General features: G+C 33.6%; 1 protein-coding gene across 3 annotated transcripts; it reads right to left on the bottom strand.

Annotated features, from left to right (window-relative positions):
* Window positions 1–3,245: 3,245 nt before the first annotated feature.
* On the bottom strand, window positions 3,246–18,085 carry LOC128200681 (angiotensin-converting enzyme-like). 3 transcript variants are annotated; one of them, XM_052894826.1, is made up of 13 exons: window positions 17,939–18,085; window positions 11,753–11,974; window positions 10,735–10,990; window positions 10,107–10,250; window positions 9,598–9,789; window positions 8,684–8,781; window positions 8,049–8,221; window positions 7,623–7,747; window positions 6,842–6,969; window positions 6,138–6,352; window positions 5,412–5,552; window positions 4,075–4,250; window positions 3,246–3,361 (listed from the first exon to the last, which is right to left on the bottom strand). In XM_052894826.1, the coding sequence occupies exons 2-13, from the start codon at window positions 11,969–11,971 to the stop codon at window positions 3,282–3,284; spliced, it is 1,947 nt and encodes a 648-aa protein (XP_052750786.1). In that variant the 5' UTR covers window positions 11,972–11,974; window positions 17,939–18,085; the 3' UTR covers window positions 3,246–3,281. The 3 variants fall into 3 exon arrangements, with proteins under 3 accessions (XP_052750786.1, XP_052750785.1, XP_052750784.1); XM_052894825.1 differs by lacking the exons at window positions 7,623–7,747; window positions 17,939–18,085 and adding exons at window positions 7,771–7,895; window positions 15,517–15,576; XM_052894824.1 differs by lacking the exon at window positions 17,939–18,085 and adding an exon at window positions 15,517–15,576.
* Window positions 18,086–18,433: the final 348 nt, after the last annotated feature.

The following is an 18,433-nucleotide window of genomic DNA, read 5'->3' as shown; positions in this document are numbered from 1 at the left end:
AATTGAAAAAGCATAATTTGCGTACCAAAACTAGTAAGACCTTGTCAGACAACTGACAAGTGGACCGGAAAATATTGGTCGCACAAAAAATATATACATTGTTCGACAGTAGAAAAAAAAGAGTCCTCCAGTGATGCCATTAAAAAAATACATTGAGATATTATTTTGTTTGATGTATAAACGCCCATTCTGTGTACCTAAAATGTTGACGCCCTACCATGTGACGTATAATTTATAATATGGATGATAATAGAATGAAATAACCCCACAAATATATATATATATATATATATATATTTCATCAGTGGGTGTAATAAATAAACAAAATGAAATAGGACAGACACCCCTGGTAATGTAGGCGTTACGTAACCACTTACCATCACATGGGCCGTATTGATTGTCACCTCAGTGGTATAAAAAAAACATATATATTGATAACCAACAGTCAGGTTTTTTATGCAACTTGAAATGGCAAACAAGCTGACGGTCCACCTGATGGAAAGTAGGAACCGTCGCCTATAGAGTATTTATTATATTATTCGGGTATTTTCTTTCCACTAGGTCACGGCAACATAGTTATGCCATTGAGCCACTTCCTTCCATTGATGTCGTGTCTGCATTGAACCACCTATATTATTCAATTTAGGTTCAGTCCATGGCCTTAAATCTGCTTACATAAGTCTAGGTTTTTAAAGTAAACAATAGTATAAAAATAGGTATTGCAAATTGCAAGTCATTTTGCTACGTAGATCCGTTTTAATCGGAACTTGTTTCATTATATATTCCAACATATTTTATCAATCCATCATGGCTTATGGTGCCCCATTGCTGGGCAAAGCCTTCCCGCAATTACTCCAAACTACTGGCCAAACCCAACAAGTTTTTATAGAACTAATCCAGATTGTCTTTCAATCACATAAGAGGTCTTAAACATCTTTTTTGTGTTTCAGGGATCTAAGACTTACTTATAGATTTTAACCCACCTATGGTTTGACATTCGACTCACTTGTCCTGTTCAGAACTTATATCCTGCCCTCAGTTCACCTTCAGAGTTGCCGCTTTTTGCATTGAGTCAACATTTTTTGTATGAGAGCGCAGTATAGTATTCGGGCCTCATCGATTAGTTTTAATTGCAATTTACTACGCTCTATTACCTTTTGACAAATTCTGAGTTTAAACTTTTGAGCTTGTGATAAATTCAGATCATATTTATTCAAATAGACTTATTTACAAGCACTCATAAAATGTTAATTTTGTAAAATTTGCAGGAATCGGAAAGTTATTATCTGCTAAGTAAAACCCATACAAAACTCAATCGTTACACTTTTAAATCTCTCATAGCATAATGCGTGTTTATTTAATTGTACTATGTCTAAAATTATTGGTCATTAAAAATCCACTGCATCATGTAGATCATGCATCAATGTAGGTAAGGTATGGGCAAAATTCACTTTGGGTTCGCTGGAAGCGAAGTTTTGTAAAGTTAAGCTCACTTTTGTACATTTGCTTCCAACTGTCATATTTCTTTATGTATTGTTAGTGTGTACAATAAAATGTAAATAAAAATAAAATGCTTATTATGTATCAATTGAAAACGATTACTAATGATTTTATTATCACTTGAACAAATCAAAATTTTAAGAAACGTAAAAAAATGTAAAGACGTATTGGAGATGTTCATTTGTATAGGGGGAAGAGGGAGGCCATAAAGAAAATAACACGTTCTTTTATTCTTCTCTTATTTCGCCGAAGTAATCAAATCAACAAAACCACTGAACCGATTTTGATAAAATTTCTATGAAACCGATATCCTCTTAGATAAAAAAATTATTTCCAAATCGGTTCTGACAACTGACAGAGTTATGAGCTAACAAACAATAAAAAAACAATTGAGCACCTCCATCTTTTGAAGTCGGTTAAAAAAAGCTGAATTAATTTATAATCCTATGTTTCAAATCCTTCAAATAATACCCGCTCATATAAACACCGTTAACATTAAAGTTTGTACCACACTGTATGTGGCTTATATTAGTCCCAATTAGCCAATATTAAGCCATCACTTATCATCTCCTAGGTTGCGAAGTGATTCGTCTTTGAATATAACCTTATCCGTTGAAAGTTGAAAGAGTATTATGCACGGTTCGAGTTCTTAAAAGAGACTAACTTTTGCCTGCGACTTGTCATGTCACTGACAAAAGTTGCTATTTAGAAGTGGGTAACAATTTAGGTGGCGTATTAAAATATAACATACAGCATATTTAAAATGAAATCTTCAAGATTTTTTTTTTATACAACTTAGAATGGCAAACAAGCTGACGGCCCACCTGATGGAAAGTGGTAACCGTCGCCTATAGACATAAGCAGTACCATGGACATAACAAAGTATACTGTTTCGCCCATGATACCTCCCCGTGCGTTGCCATTCCTAAAGACTCAGGTGTTATTCCTCTATACCCTGTAAATTCACGCCATATCATACCCTTCAAACCGAAACACAGCCATGCAAACACAACTGCTTCACGGTAGAAACACGAATGGGTCAGAGGTACCCAAGCAATCGACTTTAGTACAAAGTCTCCCTCTGGTGAATACGACTCAGAAAACTATACCCAATATGGTGCAGTAGTTATAAATAACGCCGAAACAAACATGTACATATAGACATACAAATAACGATATTGCCAATATAGCTAAATTATTTAAAAATCGTTGAATAATAACTGTCGTGAGTCATACTACATTGCAATAGTGCTACTCTCGTCATAACCGTGAACTATCCTCATAAACAAGATTATTATTATGATTAGCTCAGAAACAAGCTCCTATTAAATTAAAAACTAGTCGAGCATCTCCGAATTTAAAACATGAGTAAAGCCATCACAAATATTCTAGATTTGTTTACGTAACTTGATTTTTTTTTTTAATTTGATTTGATGACAGCAGTGATATCGAAGTATCAAATGACAGATGGATAGATAACATAAAAACTAAGATTACATAGTCTGACTTGTGAGAGTCTCTTATTCTAATCTCTACTTGAAGACCACGTGAATGTAATAATGCAATACAGATACGCCTCTAAAGATTGGGTTACACTCGAAATGTTTTTCTAGACAAGTAGAACAATAACAAATATTTCTCTGATTTTGCAATACATAAATAATACTATAATAGTATTGACCTGGAAATACGGAAACTGAAGGTTTAATCTTCTTACATTCAAAAGGATATTTAAACAAATCAAAATTCATAAATATATAATTATTTAATTGATATGTCATTTATAGTGCAGCATACTTCTTCAATCTCTCATTGAATCCGAACTCGTCCATTGCCATACGTTGTTCGTCCGAACAGTATTCTGAAAGAATAAAACATCATATTAGTATGTTTTATTTTCTTACAAAATTAAAGAAACTGTTGAATACAGGCCTTCCCCATGAAAAAGGTTTTACTAGTAGCTGCATACGTTTGGCAAGCGGGTTAACAACCGCAGTAAGGCTTTGGTGATGTTTTAAGAGAGGACGCTGCTGCCCATCCCTCGATCATTAAGTTACCTTAGTCACCTCTTACATCATCCACGGGAAAGGAAAACGTGGTCCACTCTTTACCGAGACTACATGGTAAAGAGGCATATAAAGTTATAATCCAATTGAGAAGCGTCAGCTATGCTAAACATCACAGCTAAAAGCATTTTGATAGAAGAAAACTGACAGATAAATAAATTGTTTGCTATTCAAAATTGCATTCCAAAAATTAAAAAATACAACTGCCCTACTAAAAAATAAATTATTTAAAAAAATGTAATGATGCAAGGATTGTAACTAAACCCAATACATCTAAATCTGTTCTGGCATTTAGTTATGATGGAATAAAAAAAATTTACACAAATACATGAAACCTTGAAATATTACACTCCATTTTAAAGCAGTTATGTAAGAAACATTCATCATCATCATTATCATGTCAGCTGTTATCTGTCCACTGCTAAACATGAGCCTTTCCAAAAAACCGCCAAAAGAATCGGTCTCGAGCCATCTGCATCTACTGACACCTTATTAAAACATTGCTCACCTATGTTACTAGCTTCCCATCCAATATATTCTCCAGTGCGCTCGTTCTCTCTCTTCAACCATTCATGTAAAGGCTCGAAATACTCGAGTAATCCGCTAGCGTCCATGTTTCTTTGTCCAGTTAGTGCTTCCATAGCATCAGGCCATGGTTTCGATGAGCCCATTTGAAGCATTTTCCTACATGCCAAAGAATTACATGAATTTGCTTTAAAATCTAAATCAATGCTGAGAGTAACTCAATCATTTACAAAAAAATATTGCTATAACATGTTCAACTAACAAATAGATCAAATGTTTATCTATTTTTCATAAAATAACATGGTATGTGAACACACTATCTTCGGCGAACACAGGGACAATATAAATGAATGTAGTCAACCAAAAAGAGAATATTTTACTGTCAACGCAATCAAGGTTTGTTCAGGGTGGGCAACGCATGCGTAATGTCCCTGGTATTGCAGACATTCATAAGCTACGGTAACTACTTACCATCAGATGAGCTGTAACCTTCACCAGAGACTTTGTACAAAAGTGGATTGCTTAAGTACCTCTGTCCCATTCTTGTTTCAACCGTGAAGCAGTTGTGTTTACATGACTGTGTTTCGCTTTGAAGAGTGGGATATGGCGTGAATTTACTGGGTACAGTGGAATAACACCTGAGTCCTCAGGAATGGCAACGCATGGGGGTATCATGAGCGAAACAGTATACTCTGTTATTTCCATGGTACTGCTCATGTCTATAGGCGACGGTTACCACTTTTCATCAGGTGGGCCTTCAGCTTGTTTGCCATTCTAAGTTGTATAAAAAAAACCTTATTCGCTACCTCAGCAAAAATCACGGCTTTTTTATGCTGCATTTAAAAGATGTTATGAAAGAATTACAAGAGTAATATAAGATTTTACTTAAGATTTCTCATTATCAAAATAATCTATTAACTGTGTACAGATCTCTCACTACAAGATGATATTAGCTTATTATTACATAGCTGGCTGTAGGGCTTGGTATATTTGATGTTATGGTTCATAGATTTTATTTTGATTACCTATCTCTTGTTTTATATTTATATATTATTTCATGTATCTTAAGTATCCTAAGAATATAAGTCATTTTTTCTCCATCATCATTTGAAAATATGTTGGTAATAATTAGGATATATTATTAACATGTTTTTTTGAAATGTAATTGAAATGAAATATTGACAAAATAACTTTTTTTATTGTTAGGTAGGCAAATGAGCAAATAGCTCACTTGATGGAAAGTGGCTACCGTCGCCCATGAACACCTGTAACACGAGAAGAGTTGCTTCTACGTCGCCAGCCTTTTAAATGTTTACTTACCCTAATGCTTCTCCGGCTTCTTGGCTTCTATATATATCACAAGCTGAAAGTATTTTATCAGAATCACCAGGGCTGTATTCACCGGCTAGTTGACAAAGGGCTCGATGAAATTGGAATTGTACTATGTAAGAAACATAATATCTGTAACAAAAAAATTTTAAGTTATAGGACTTTTGCAAGATATTAGTCTATTTACATTTCTGAATCATGTTACAATTTTATTACAAAAACATTATATTACCCTGCACAAGTACTTTATAAATTAACAATTATTTATCTAATTCGATACCTAAAACACTTTAAATTCTGATATGTGTGAAATAAACTATCCAAATGTTTGTCCTTTATTCCATATGCTATATTATAAGCCGTACATTGAAAATTTCTTAGAAATCTTTTAAAGGAATTAGGTAATAATCCGTCATCATAATTAACATTTCATCATTTCAGCCGTTAGCTGTCCACTGCTGAACATAAGCCTTCCCTCGTAAGGGAAGTCTTGCCAGTAGTTGCAATGCTTGGAAGACAGGGTGGTAACCGCAATTTGGCTTTAGAGATATTTGAAGAGGGACGCTGCTGCCCATCACTCTACCATCAAGTTTCCTTAGTCGCCTCTTACGATACTCACAGGAAAAGAAGGAGTAGCTTATTTTATGCTGAACCACACAGCTATCATCATAGTAATTATACATAATATAGTAAGTATTATATATTTTCCTTCCTGACCTCATGTACTCCACATCAGCAGCAACATGGTACTTAGCTGTTGGATCAAAATCATCTTCACTCCTAGGAGCTGGAGGTTCGAGCCCTTGTAATGTTTCCCTCAGTCGCCAGAAGTGACAATTGTAATCTCTAGTTGTAGTGGTCCCTCGGAATACTCCGTAACGGAAAATGTCGAGGAGGTATGCAAATGGTAGAAAGACTATTTTGTCTAGGCCCTGTAAGAAAATTTAATATCGTTAACTACCTATATGGTACATATATTTAAAAAATGAAAAAGGTATTTAACAGCCCATAAATAGGTTAGATAAAAAGTTGGACGAAATGGTAAAACCTAGATATAGAGTCATTAAACTGATAAAAGAAAAAATTGGAATGGTATCACTTCAAAATGTAATAATACTTGTCAAAAAGCACAATTAGTGGCAAGAGCTCGTCTAATAAGAGTTCAGCTTTTAAATAATAGCAAAGTCGTGTATAATTCTTATTCTGTAGTCATTTCAATATTCGAGCCAGTGACTCAAATATAAGGATTCAAAATTAAGCAATTTTTTGTTCAATTGAAATAATTAAAATGTATCAACAATAGACGAAACATAAAATTGTATATTTAATACATATTGAGAATTGATCGTAAGTGGATTTTAACAATTATGGATAATTTTAAACATTATAGCCATATCTTTAAATACGTGTTTATAACCTACCATTTTGTATAGCTGATTGATGTTAGACTCAGTATCTTCTGGCCCGTCTTCTAAGAGACCCACTATTTTTAGATGCTTAGGAGTTGAGACTGACAATGCTATAACATCACCAACAGCTTCATGGAAACCTGCAGTAAAAAATATCTTTGAATTCCCTTCTAAAATTATAACTATTAAACTAAAATCAAATATGAGAATAAATAATAAGTGAAATAACTATTGTTTCAACCGAAAAATTGTTAAAAAAATTTCAACTAGCAAGACCCATGATGACTGTTCAACCAATTTATACATTATTTATCAACATGTTAAACATCTTCAAGAGTATCAAAAAAGTATCAATTTTCTACTTATAAAAAAATAAATAAAATTCATATCCTTAGTATTTACACGAGTGTCACGTTCATAAGTAGGACAGACGAGCTAGCCATCTTCTTTTTTTACAACACAGGGGGAAAACGAGCATGCAGCTCACCTGATGGTAAGTGACTACCGCCGCCCATGATCACCCACAACACCAACGGCATTGCAGGTGTGCTGCCGGTCTTTTAAAAAGGAATACGCTCTTTTCTTGAAGGTTATGTTGTGGTATTGGTTCGGAAATTTGCGATCAATCATATTTTAGAAAACACGCCGCCGCCTGTTTGGATATTTTACTGCGCGTACTCAAGGCACCTAACCACGTTATAGGTAAATTGAAACAATCTTATACTACACACAATATAACAGCTTCGAATAGAGAGAAATTTTGCTAATTAATGCAATTAATTAAATAAATTACCAGGATTAGCACCACCCCTATAAACGACGGGTTTGTCTTTGTATTGTAAATAATATTGAATGTGGCCCATTTCGTGATGCGTTGTCTTGAAGAAAGCGGCCGTTATCGTGGTACATTGCTTGATCCTATAAAAATATGAGACAGTTACCAGGGTTCGCTCCTCCTCTATAGACAATCGGCTGATGCTTATACTGAAGATAGTATTCTACGTGACCCATTTCATGGTGAGTTGTAAAAAAGAAGTCGCTTGTTATAGTGGTACACTGTTTTATCCTAGAAATAATTAAGTCTTTTAATTTTTTTCAAAACGGGCTTATTCTTCTTGACAAAATTTATAGAAATGCACTGAAAAGAAAGTCTTAGGGCCATCTTCTAAATTAGCCTTTGAATATATTTCACTGAATTAATATTTTAAAAACAATTTACCTAAAATCTTCGCCATCATAAAAGTCCCAGGCGGAAGCATGGCAAACCAATTCTCGGCCATCGTTTGGTTTTTCTATAATCGACCTCTCCCAGAACAAATCTGGCATGCCGCTTAGATTCAACGATTTAAAGAATTCCTCAGCAGTTTGGAACATTTTCAGAGCTGTGTAATTCTAAAAAAAACATATGCAAAATGTTTAGTAAAAATGAATAAAATTTAACTTAATGATCGAGAGATGGGCAGCTGTGTCTATCTTTAAACATCACCAAAGCCTAAACGCGGTTGCCAATCTGCCTGCTAAGCATGGCAACAAAAATGACAGTTAATGATCAGTAAGATGGTGATGATGAAGGTACAATATATGAATAAATACTTTCTAAAATAGATCCCGTTCAATTTGTTTATATAAACAAATTATTATATTAACTACGTCTGCTGTATAGTAACAATACAAACATTGATGGGTCTTGATCTGTATTTTTTACAAGAGATACAAAACAATAATTAAGGAATGAAACAGATGTTAGACTATATTGATGACAATGTCTATGTCTAAATGTGATAGTTATCTTTTTTAAGAGCCTCTTTGTGAATTATTATCAGGAGAATAAACATTATAAAAGAATCTACTTACTTGAGCAATTAATGCTGAGGTCACATCGACCTCTGGTTTGTTGGGGTAGGGTCTAGTAAATTTTTCGATATTACCCCATGTCTGTGCCCAGATATTACCTGTAATCAAAACTAGATTTTCTTAAAAATCCTTAACAGCACTAAGATGGAGAATGAATTAGTTTGCCCATGTATTTATTGAACTAAGATTTAACTAAACATAGTTGCTATACATAAAATAGATGTTATCATTTTATGTATAAATTAACTATAAGGATTTAATAAACTTATTACCATCATAGTTAAATAATCATTGTCGTATCACCATAAACACTATATAGTTAACTTATTTTTATAAAACAAAATTATAGAAAATATGAAAGGAAAAATTATTCATAGAATTATGCGACTCGCACAGTAGCATAAATGAAAAACTAAATACAACAATATTAATTATAAACCAATACCAAAACAAAAACGAAACAAACGAACCAAAAACAATAGAGTACAAATTAAAAAGTATCTACCGTTCCCTGCTTAAATGAAGCCTAAATTTAAAAGCATAAAGGTAAGTGCAAGTGTGTGTACCATATATCTATTATGGTTGATCCAATAGCAACAACAGCTGTAGTATTATTTATCTAATATTACATATATTGCTTTTAATATTAGACATGAATGTTGAATGTCACTAAAACGATAAATTGACAGGGTATGGATATTATCCTTTTTTTTATATGTTGTTGTATTCATGCTTTCCTGGGTGGGCGTATTAGAAGACTGTTAGGCTACACCCAGTGGATGTAATAAATAAATAAATAATAATACTTCATGCATGTCACAGAATTTTCTGGTGTCCATGGTGCTATTCATGTAATAATATCAGTAAAATATATTATAAAACATATAAAAATACCAAAGATATTCCAAACTAACCTAAGAGGTGAGCTGGAATGGGTCCTCTAGCAGATACGACATTTTCTCCATATTTTTCTCTTAGCTGTCTCCTTACGTAAGCGTGTATTTGTTGATACAGAGGCTTGACTTGACTCCAAAGTGAGGCAAATTGATCTTCACTATCGTCCGACTCATATGCACTCAACCACCACTCCGCTACACTGTCGTAACCTTAAACGAATATAAAAATATGACATTTACAGTTTTTATCTCAAAACAGAAAAAAAATGTAATATAAACTTTACAAATCATGTAAAAATAAATAAAGACTGTATTTTCATATCAATATTATACATAAAAATACTTTATAATTTTCCATATATTTTCTTTTTTATGATTATAAATTACTGGAGGAATAAATATTGGGTTTATAACTTATTTTTCCATTCATAGTTATGGTTTGGTTTTTATTTGGGTGGTTTTTATTTTTGTGAGCCAAAATCTTATATTCTAGAGGTAAAATATATTTTAGTGTAATTTAAAATTACCATTCAATTTTGCTGCTTCGTTATCCAATTGTATATATTCAGTGAAGTTTCCTCTAGAGGGCGCACCCGCGGCTTTGTGCCACTCCAACCATGTATACTTCAGCTCCTCAGGATCCTCGCTATTGGCAAAAATATCAGTTACATCTGAAATAAAGATGGCACGAATTAAATTAATATAAATTAATATATTTATAAATATAAATATTATTTTTAAAATAATAAAATTTTATTATAATAGTATGATGGTGATGATACAGCCGTTAACTGTCCACTGCTGAACAAAAGTCTCACCATTGGGGGATTTTGCCATTAATTGCCACGTTTAGCAGGCAATTGGCAACCGCAGTTAGGCTTTAGAGATGTTTTAAGAGGGACGCTGCTGCCCAACCCTCGACCATTAACTTACTATAATAATATAGCATAAATTTTTTAATTAGTACTTAAATATAAAAGGATAAAATACAAAGACAACTTCTAATGATGTAAAAGTAGAAATTGACCTGGCGAATAACTAAAGTTGAATTCTGAACCTACTAAGAAATGGTTTGCCGAAATTTCCGTAGGATTTTTAGACTCCGCACTGCCTTAGGAAACAAACAGCCTTTTGTTACCTACTCTAGATAATTACCTGGTTCCACGTGCAAATCGCATTTGTTTCTGTCTTTGTAATCACAAATGGTGGCCGTTGCGTATATACTTTGCATATTACTTATTGCTGTTAACAATCTCTGATTTAAGTCTTCAGGTAACGCTGCTGTTCCGAGTTCTGAATATTTCTTAAACATCCTTTTTAGATCTGGATCTTCGTATTCATGCCAGAGATAACTCATTGTCTCCTTCCAGTACTCTTTCTGTTCTTCTGCTACTTCTAAAGATATTTGAAGCTGGAAACCATATTAATCTACTGTCACATCTGTTTCGTTTGCTAACCCTAAATATAAGTAAATAAATATACCAATCTATCTTCTACACTTATAATAAATCTGTAGAGAGGTCAATTCTGTACATGAAATATATTTCTAAAATAACTATCGGGGGGTGATTAGTGATCGATACTGATGCCAAAAATGCAGTCAGTAAAATTTTTGTCTGTCTGTATGTTTGTTATAGAAACAAAAACTACTCGACGGATTTTAACGAAACTTTGTACAATTATTCTTCATACTCCTGGGCAGGTTATAGTATACTTTTCATCACGTTACGATCAATAAGAGCAGAGCAGTGAAGTGAAATGTTGGGAAAACGGGAAAAGTTACTCGATTTTTAAGCTTCCGTCGCGTGTGCAGCCTTAATGGCCACTAAATACGCTTAATCTATTTAATTGGAAATGTAAAAGTTTATGACGATGGCCGGATTAGTCTTTCACGCAAAAACCACTGAACGGATTTGAATTAAATTTAGTACATGTGTAGATTACATTCTGTCTTAACCCAAACAATACTTTACATACCAATTCAAGCAAGCGAAGTCCAGTCATCTATATCCTTAATATTGCACTATATATATATATATATATATATATATATATATATATATATATATATATATATATATATATATATATATATATATATATATATATATATATATCGAATAAATTATTGTGTCATGACCACAAAATACATCCAATTTTTTTTAATACGCACCATTTGTTCCTCATTATAATTTGTAATGTTACTCTCATAATTCCACGATGCTAATGTTCTTCTGTTCTGCGCTTTGGCCATCAGTTCATCCAGTTTTCTCATATACTCCCGTCCTGCTGCTTCCTCGGCGGCTCTCTCGGCCGCTCTTCCTTGAGCAGCTACTATGAAAACTGATGCTATTGCGCCCACCAGGGCGAGCTCGACGACGATCTTCATCATCAGCTAGAACGAACGAAAGATATTGATTACGATGTAACAGAAAAGATCTGAAATATAACGGTAGCTTCCACGTAACTTGATAAATTTGTGATACATGGATCGAAATGTGAAAATCAATTCTTAAATTTATGAATATATAATTAACAAATTAATGACAAGGTTTTAAGGAAGATTCCTCGTACTGGAAAGGAGGAATAACACCTGAATCCTCAGGAATGACAACGCATGGGATATATCATGGGCGAAACTGCATACTTTGTTATGTCCATGGTACTGCTCATGTCTATAGGCGACGGTTACCACTTTCCATCAGGTGGGCCGTCAGCTTTTTTGCCATTCTAAGTTGTATAAAAAAAAATGTTCTATATTCTTTGTACTTGTAAGTGGTTCGAGTCTTTGGTGCACTTTGAATTTAACAAATGAATTGTCAATAGATTTGTCTTAACTTTGTCACTATTGTAGATTACATGTAGATAGCCAGTATAATCGTATGAAATCATACAAAAATATTTTAGAATCATCTATTTAGTGACTACCTATGTTATCTACGTCTACTTGTTTTATTTCCACTTTCAACCTTCCCTGTATAAAATCTTTTGGACAAATTATGACTTCATACAGCGTAGAATAGTTTACATCATTATCAATTTGCAACGGTGAGGCTAACATATAATGAAAACCCTCAGAAGTCTAAGATAACATTCTTAATCGCCTAAAAAATCATTAGATAGCTTTGGAAAATGACTTATAAACTTTCTTTTCAATAATCCCCCTTAATGTATTTTAAATAGAGATACAAATTCAAATAGGTAAAGCTACATCTAATTATATACAATAAAGATTTAGAATAATATAAATACAATAGAATACATTTTTTATGAAAAATTGAAATCGTATGCAAGCTGATGGACTATATTAATCGAAATTTATAACTGTTGCTAGCAACGTGTATAGAACTATACACATTACACAATACACTATGATATATCTATACACTGGCCCAATAATGAATATGTTAAAAATCTGTTATCCAAATATATGTAGTATTTTTTTTTGATGGGTGAAAATGGTATGGTAACCCCGCCTGCGCTAACGGGATACGCTGGCGGAGCACCAGTGAAGGGTGATAGATGAGAATGAAAACAGGCCAGTTAGCCCATCATGATGAATTCATCAGGTATTAACCATTATAGTTTCCAGGGAGAACCGCGAGGAGGTCGACCTGGTTGGCTATATTGCTAGCAATGGGATTCTCAGTATCCATTACTAACAATCCCTTCCCCCCAATATATGTAGTATTGGATATACAGACTTATTCTATATTCGAAAATAAATATCTGACCGATATGAGCGATATCGGAATGGGTGATCAATGTTCAGAGGAACCCGATATATAGATATCGGATCGGTATCCATATTACCCAAGCCTACTTTGATACCCATGATTTTTATGCAATTCTATCCCTGACTACTAAGGTACTAAATATTGCAAACCTTAACTTCGATGACGTGTTGACTAACAATAATTTACTATTATATACAAATTGTAACAAGCAATTAGAAGCACTGAAGACTGAACTCAACTAAAGTACATTCGACAATCTACGAGGTACACCGAAGACCACAGAATATATAACTTGTAATGAAACAAAAACAATTCAATATGTCAAGGCAGTTTGTTCTAACTAAAAAATATAACGTAACGGTCTCTTTATGGAGTCGACGATTGCTAAGAGAACAAATGCAAAAACTGGTTGCATCTGATGGTCGTTAGTTACTTTGTCCTATGCTATCAAGTTCGATAACTTCATTTTTTCATGTTGTCTTAATGATGGCCAACTCAGTACAATTTATGGTTCCCTGGCTCAATATAAAATGGTAACCCTCATTGGGATTATTTGCTGTATGTACAGTATTCAACGTCGTCATTTTTCTACCCTTAATTTATTGGTTTTTATTTCGTTATCTTTATAATCTACAAGAAATTTAAAAAAAAATATCTTTTGCTGAGCGCAAAACTCGAGAATGGCTAAACCCATTCGATTAATTTACTTTTTCAAATATTCGCTGAAGTCCAAGGAAATTTTTTTATTGAAAGAAAAATTGAGAAAATTGCCTAAAAAAATAAAATTGTCATTTTTAATTTTCCCATACAAATTGTTCCTAGTTACCATACTTTTGACAAAACAACGTCTCTGATTATTTCATTAGAATAATTTTCAACCGACCCCAAAAAGAAATAGATTCTCTTTTTAGTTTTATTTTTTTATGTTTGTTACCAAATTTTTCATTACATTCTACAAAATTTCATATTAGCTATCAATCTCCGACTGCCATTACGCCCACGCACGTTTTGCGATACGTGTTTCACCTTTTTTTTTTTTTTACAACACAGGGGGCAAACGAGCATGCGGCTCACCTGATGGTAAGTGACTACCGCCGCCCATGATCACCCACAACACCAGCGGCATTGCAGGTTGCTGCCGGCCTTTTAAGAAGGAATATAAAGGTTATGTTGTCTTTCATATTGATTCCAAAGAATCCATCAATCTCCGACTGTCATTACGCCCACGCACGTTTCACGATACGTGTTTCACCTCTAAATGAGACGTCTTCAGACAAATTAATAGATCGCTGCTCGGAACTTGTTTTTTTCAGTTCAGTTTGGGTGCTGTCGCACACAATAATGGTAGCATAATTAATATAATTCTAATATAATAACCAGTTATATGTAATTCCAGGAAATAATAGCTAATTCGTAAAATGAAAAACAACGTCACATCAAGTTAATTAGTATTTCATTTATATATTTAAATTTAGAATACAGAATTGTATATCTAGATATAGATTTTACTTCGAAACAAGTAAGTTCTGGGCGGAGCTAGGTTGGTGTACTAGCCACGACTCATACGCACAACAGCCCAAATGAGAGGCGTATTAATATAATTCTAATATAATAACCAGTTATATGTAACCTCAAATGAACTTCGCAAAAAAAAACAAAATATACATATATTTACTTATTATACGTGTATGAATATGAGTATGAATGAGTATACTTTATTAGCTTTATATAATATAGGAAATACTCGTAAGCAAGACAATTTACAAACAGAACAATACAATATATATAATTGGGGGAAAAGGGATTGTTAATAATGGAGATTGAGAATACCATTGCTAGCAATATTGGGTATATAGCCAACCAGGCGACCTACTCGCGGTTCTCCCTGGAAACTATCATGGTTAATTCGTGATGAATTCACCATGATGGGCTAACTGGCCTGTTTTCATTCTCATCTATCACCCTTCACTGGTGCTCCGCCAGCGTATCCTGTTAGCGCAGGCGGGATCACCACACCATTTTCACCCAACAAAAATAAAATTTATATAATTATACTCGTACTTATCTGTAATGTTACATTATTCTAACATTACAAATACAGAAAAAAAAATAAAGTTAAATTCAGTACCTCGTTCTGATAGGCTCTTAAAAAAATTAATGTACTTTATCTATGCCATAAACTACTATAGAACAGACTTACAAACAACACTTTCTTGGCGGTTTGACTGCAATATCCACAAGGCATTTTGTTAACAAAATAACAATTTTTCCTTTTAAAAAAAAAAAAAACAAAAACAAAATGTAATACTAATGGTTGTTGGCCATAAACTGAACAAAATATTGTAACTTGTTAGCGTTTAATTATTATGTAAATGAATTACAAGTCATTCATTCTGTCTGTCATGCCTCCAGATTTGAGATCCTTTGTAAGTTTTGGCCGAAGCAAATACTGTATACGTAGATTGTTTGAAACGAGATTATTTAAGACTATTTTATTCATACACATGTAGGTATATTGTATTGTTTTTAACTTAAGTATTTTTTTTTCAACTTAGAATGGCAAACAAGTTGACGGCCCACCTGATGGAAAGTGGTAACCGTCGCCTATAGACATGAGCAGTACCATGGACATAACAGAGTATACTGTTTCACCCATGATACCCCCCATGCGCTGCCATTCCTGAGGAATCAGGTGTTATTCCTCTGTACCCAGTAAATTTTGTAAATTTTCAGTAAATACAAATATTGGTTCTGCTGACATGTTTTAAAATTATGTTTATTTATTTATTTACTTTTTATTGAGCCACTTAAAATATATATATACGTATATGATCATCATACCAGCCTTATATGTTCGCTGCTGAACATAAGGCTCCTCCTTAGGGGGTTTTGCCAGTAGTTGCCACGGTTGGTAGGCGGACTAGCAACCGCAATTAGTCTTTTTGTGATGTTTAAAGAGGGACGTTATCTTTTTTTTTTTTTATACAACTTAGAATAGCAAACAAGCTGACGGTCCACCTGATGGAAAGTGGTAACCGTCGCCTATAGACATGAGCAGTAGCATGGACATAACAGAGTATACTGTTTCGCCTATGATACTCCCCATGCGTTGCCATTCCTGAGGACTCAGGTGTTATTCCTCTGTACCCAGTAAATTCCATTACTATATCCCATCTTTCAAACCGAAACACAGCCATGCAAACACAACTGCTTCACGGTTGAAACACGAATGGGACAGAGGTACCCAAGCAATCAACTTTTGTACAAAGTCTCCCTCTGGTAAGGTATATAGGTTTAAACCATTAATTATTCCATGCGAGTGTACCTTAGAGACTAATGAATTCCATACTTACTGAGTTTTGTATAAGCGTAACTGAGTACCTAGTTTTCTGTTGCGTACTCCACACAACAAAATGTACAGAAAATACAAATAAATAGGCAAACATTCTAGACGAAAATACACGTATGCCAATCCGGTTGAGGCAAACATCGTTTATCCTTTCTAGATAAATAATAAAATATTTTGTAGTAAAGTTTTTGTTTACACATTTTGAAGACGAAGGTCTTTCACCAGTGCGTGTTGCTAGTGATGACTTATGGAACCGAAACAGGGTCCTATACGATTGTCCGTACGCAAAAGCTTCATGTTACTCTTATCTTTGTGTGATAGAATCCTAAACCAAAGTAACGGACATAACCCGAAGGATAAACAAGGTGAAGTGGCAATGGGCTGGTCACATAGCTCGAAGAACTAACAACCGACGCGGAAGAAAAGTTCTTGAATGACAATCTCAAATGAATTGCAGTAGACGCAGGTGGTTCAAGACCGTTTGTTATGGCGATCTATTGGAGAGGCCTCTGTCCAACAGTGGACAGGAAGTGGGTGAAATGATATTTTAAATAAACTATCGGGACTTAACACGTTGAAAAATTTTACAAGTAAACATTTCCTACATACATACATAACATCGACAATAAAGGAACAAATATAAAGGTATTATTTACCTTCAAATTTTTCATCGCGTTAAAACCCGATAGTGTATTTAAAATATGTAAATTGCAAAATTAGTTCCAAATTAGTGAAGATATTATGTAACATCCACATGAAATATATCGAGGAGTCCTAAATTTTCTTTTGGAGGTCAATTTAAAACTAAAATTGCTTTGATATATTATAAAGTAAAATTACAAAAAACATAAGTGCCTTGTAATTGTAATTTTGATAATTTGTGAATTGTAAAATTGGAAAACTTTATTCTCAATTAACAAGTATATTTAATTCCACAAAAAAATACTGACTTCGATCGTGAGACAATTAGTTACATTGATTTATTAAAAGCAAACTACTGTATCAATTTTGATGATATTTTTTATAAGTCTAATCTGAAAGTATAATCTTTCAAATAAATAAAAGAAATTCTATTTTACAAATCGATTTCTAAACAACGGAGTTAAACAAAAAAAAATATAACTATGTATATATTTTTTTTTTTGTTTGTTACCTTAGAACTCCGTTATTTAAAAATCGATTTGTAAAATTGGAAAAGAAAGTTCTAACTCTTCTTTTTCGGAGTCGGTTAAAAACTAAAACAAGCTAAGAATAACTTTACAGTACAACTCACCTGCAATTACCGGACCGCACTGTTCGCCAGACGTGACCACTCGAGATGAACAATATATCGATATTATATCTATGTGATCAAATGATAACAGGAAACTGGCTGACAAGACGCCTTCTAGATGTCAACATTCCATGAGGTTTAATTTTATAACACGATCAGAACAGGCTCTGTATAGTTTGACGCGAAACAGAGTAAGTAAGAATAGATGTAACATTCGGAGGGTTCCGTGTTTTATTTATTACCATTATATTATCATCCAATAAAAAAAATACACATTAAAATAAATCAACTGCAAACCCAAGCAAAACCAATTCTGAATAATACGGATAACAACATGGAAACCTTAGTACATGTATCTGAATCTCGATGTGTTCCAAGCTCATACGGCTAGGAACAGTTTTTTTTTATGGTTGAAAATGGTATGGTAACCCAGCCTGCGCTTACGGGATACGCTGACGGAGCACCAGTGAAGGGTGATCGATGAGAATGAAAACA

Source organism: Galleria mellonella, unplaced genomic scaffold, assembly GCF_026898425.1.
Source record: "Galleria mellonella isolate WM207_F2 unplaced genomic scaffold, CSIRO_AGI_GalMel_v1 utg2411, whole genome shotgun sequence".
Lineage (NCBI taxonomy): Eukaryota > Metazoa > Arthropoda > Insecta > Lepidoptera > Pyralidae > Galleria > Galleria mellonella.
The sequence above is the reverse complement of the archived record's forward strand: the minus strand, read 5'-3'. Positions and strand labels throughout refer to the sequence as shown.

Bases quoted from the DNA above. Each gene is read 5' to 3' on its own strand.
- LOC128200681 (XM_052894825.1), bottom strand. From the start codon at position 15,561: ATGCCTTGTGGATATTGCAGTCAAACCGCCAAGAAAGTGTTGTTT. The intron at 11,975-15,516 runs GTAAGTCTGTTC...CGTTCGTTCTAG, and splicing joins CCGCCAAGAAAGTGTTGTTT to CTGATGATGAAGATCGTCGT. The intron at 7,896-8,048 runs GTAAATTGTTTT...AATTATTTCTAG, and splicing joins TATGATGGCGAAGATTTTAG to GATAAAACAGTGTACCACTA.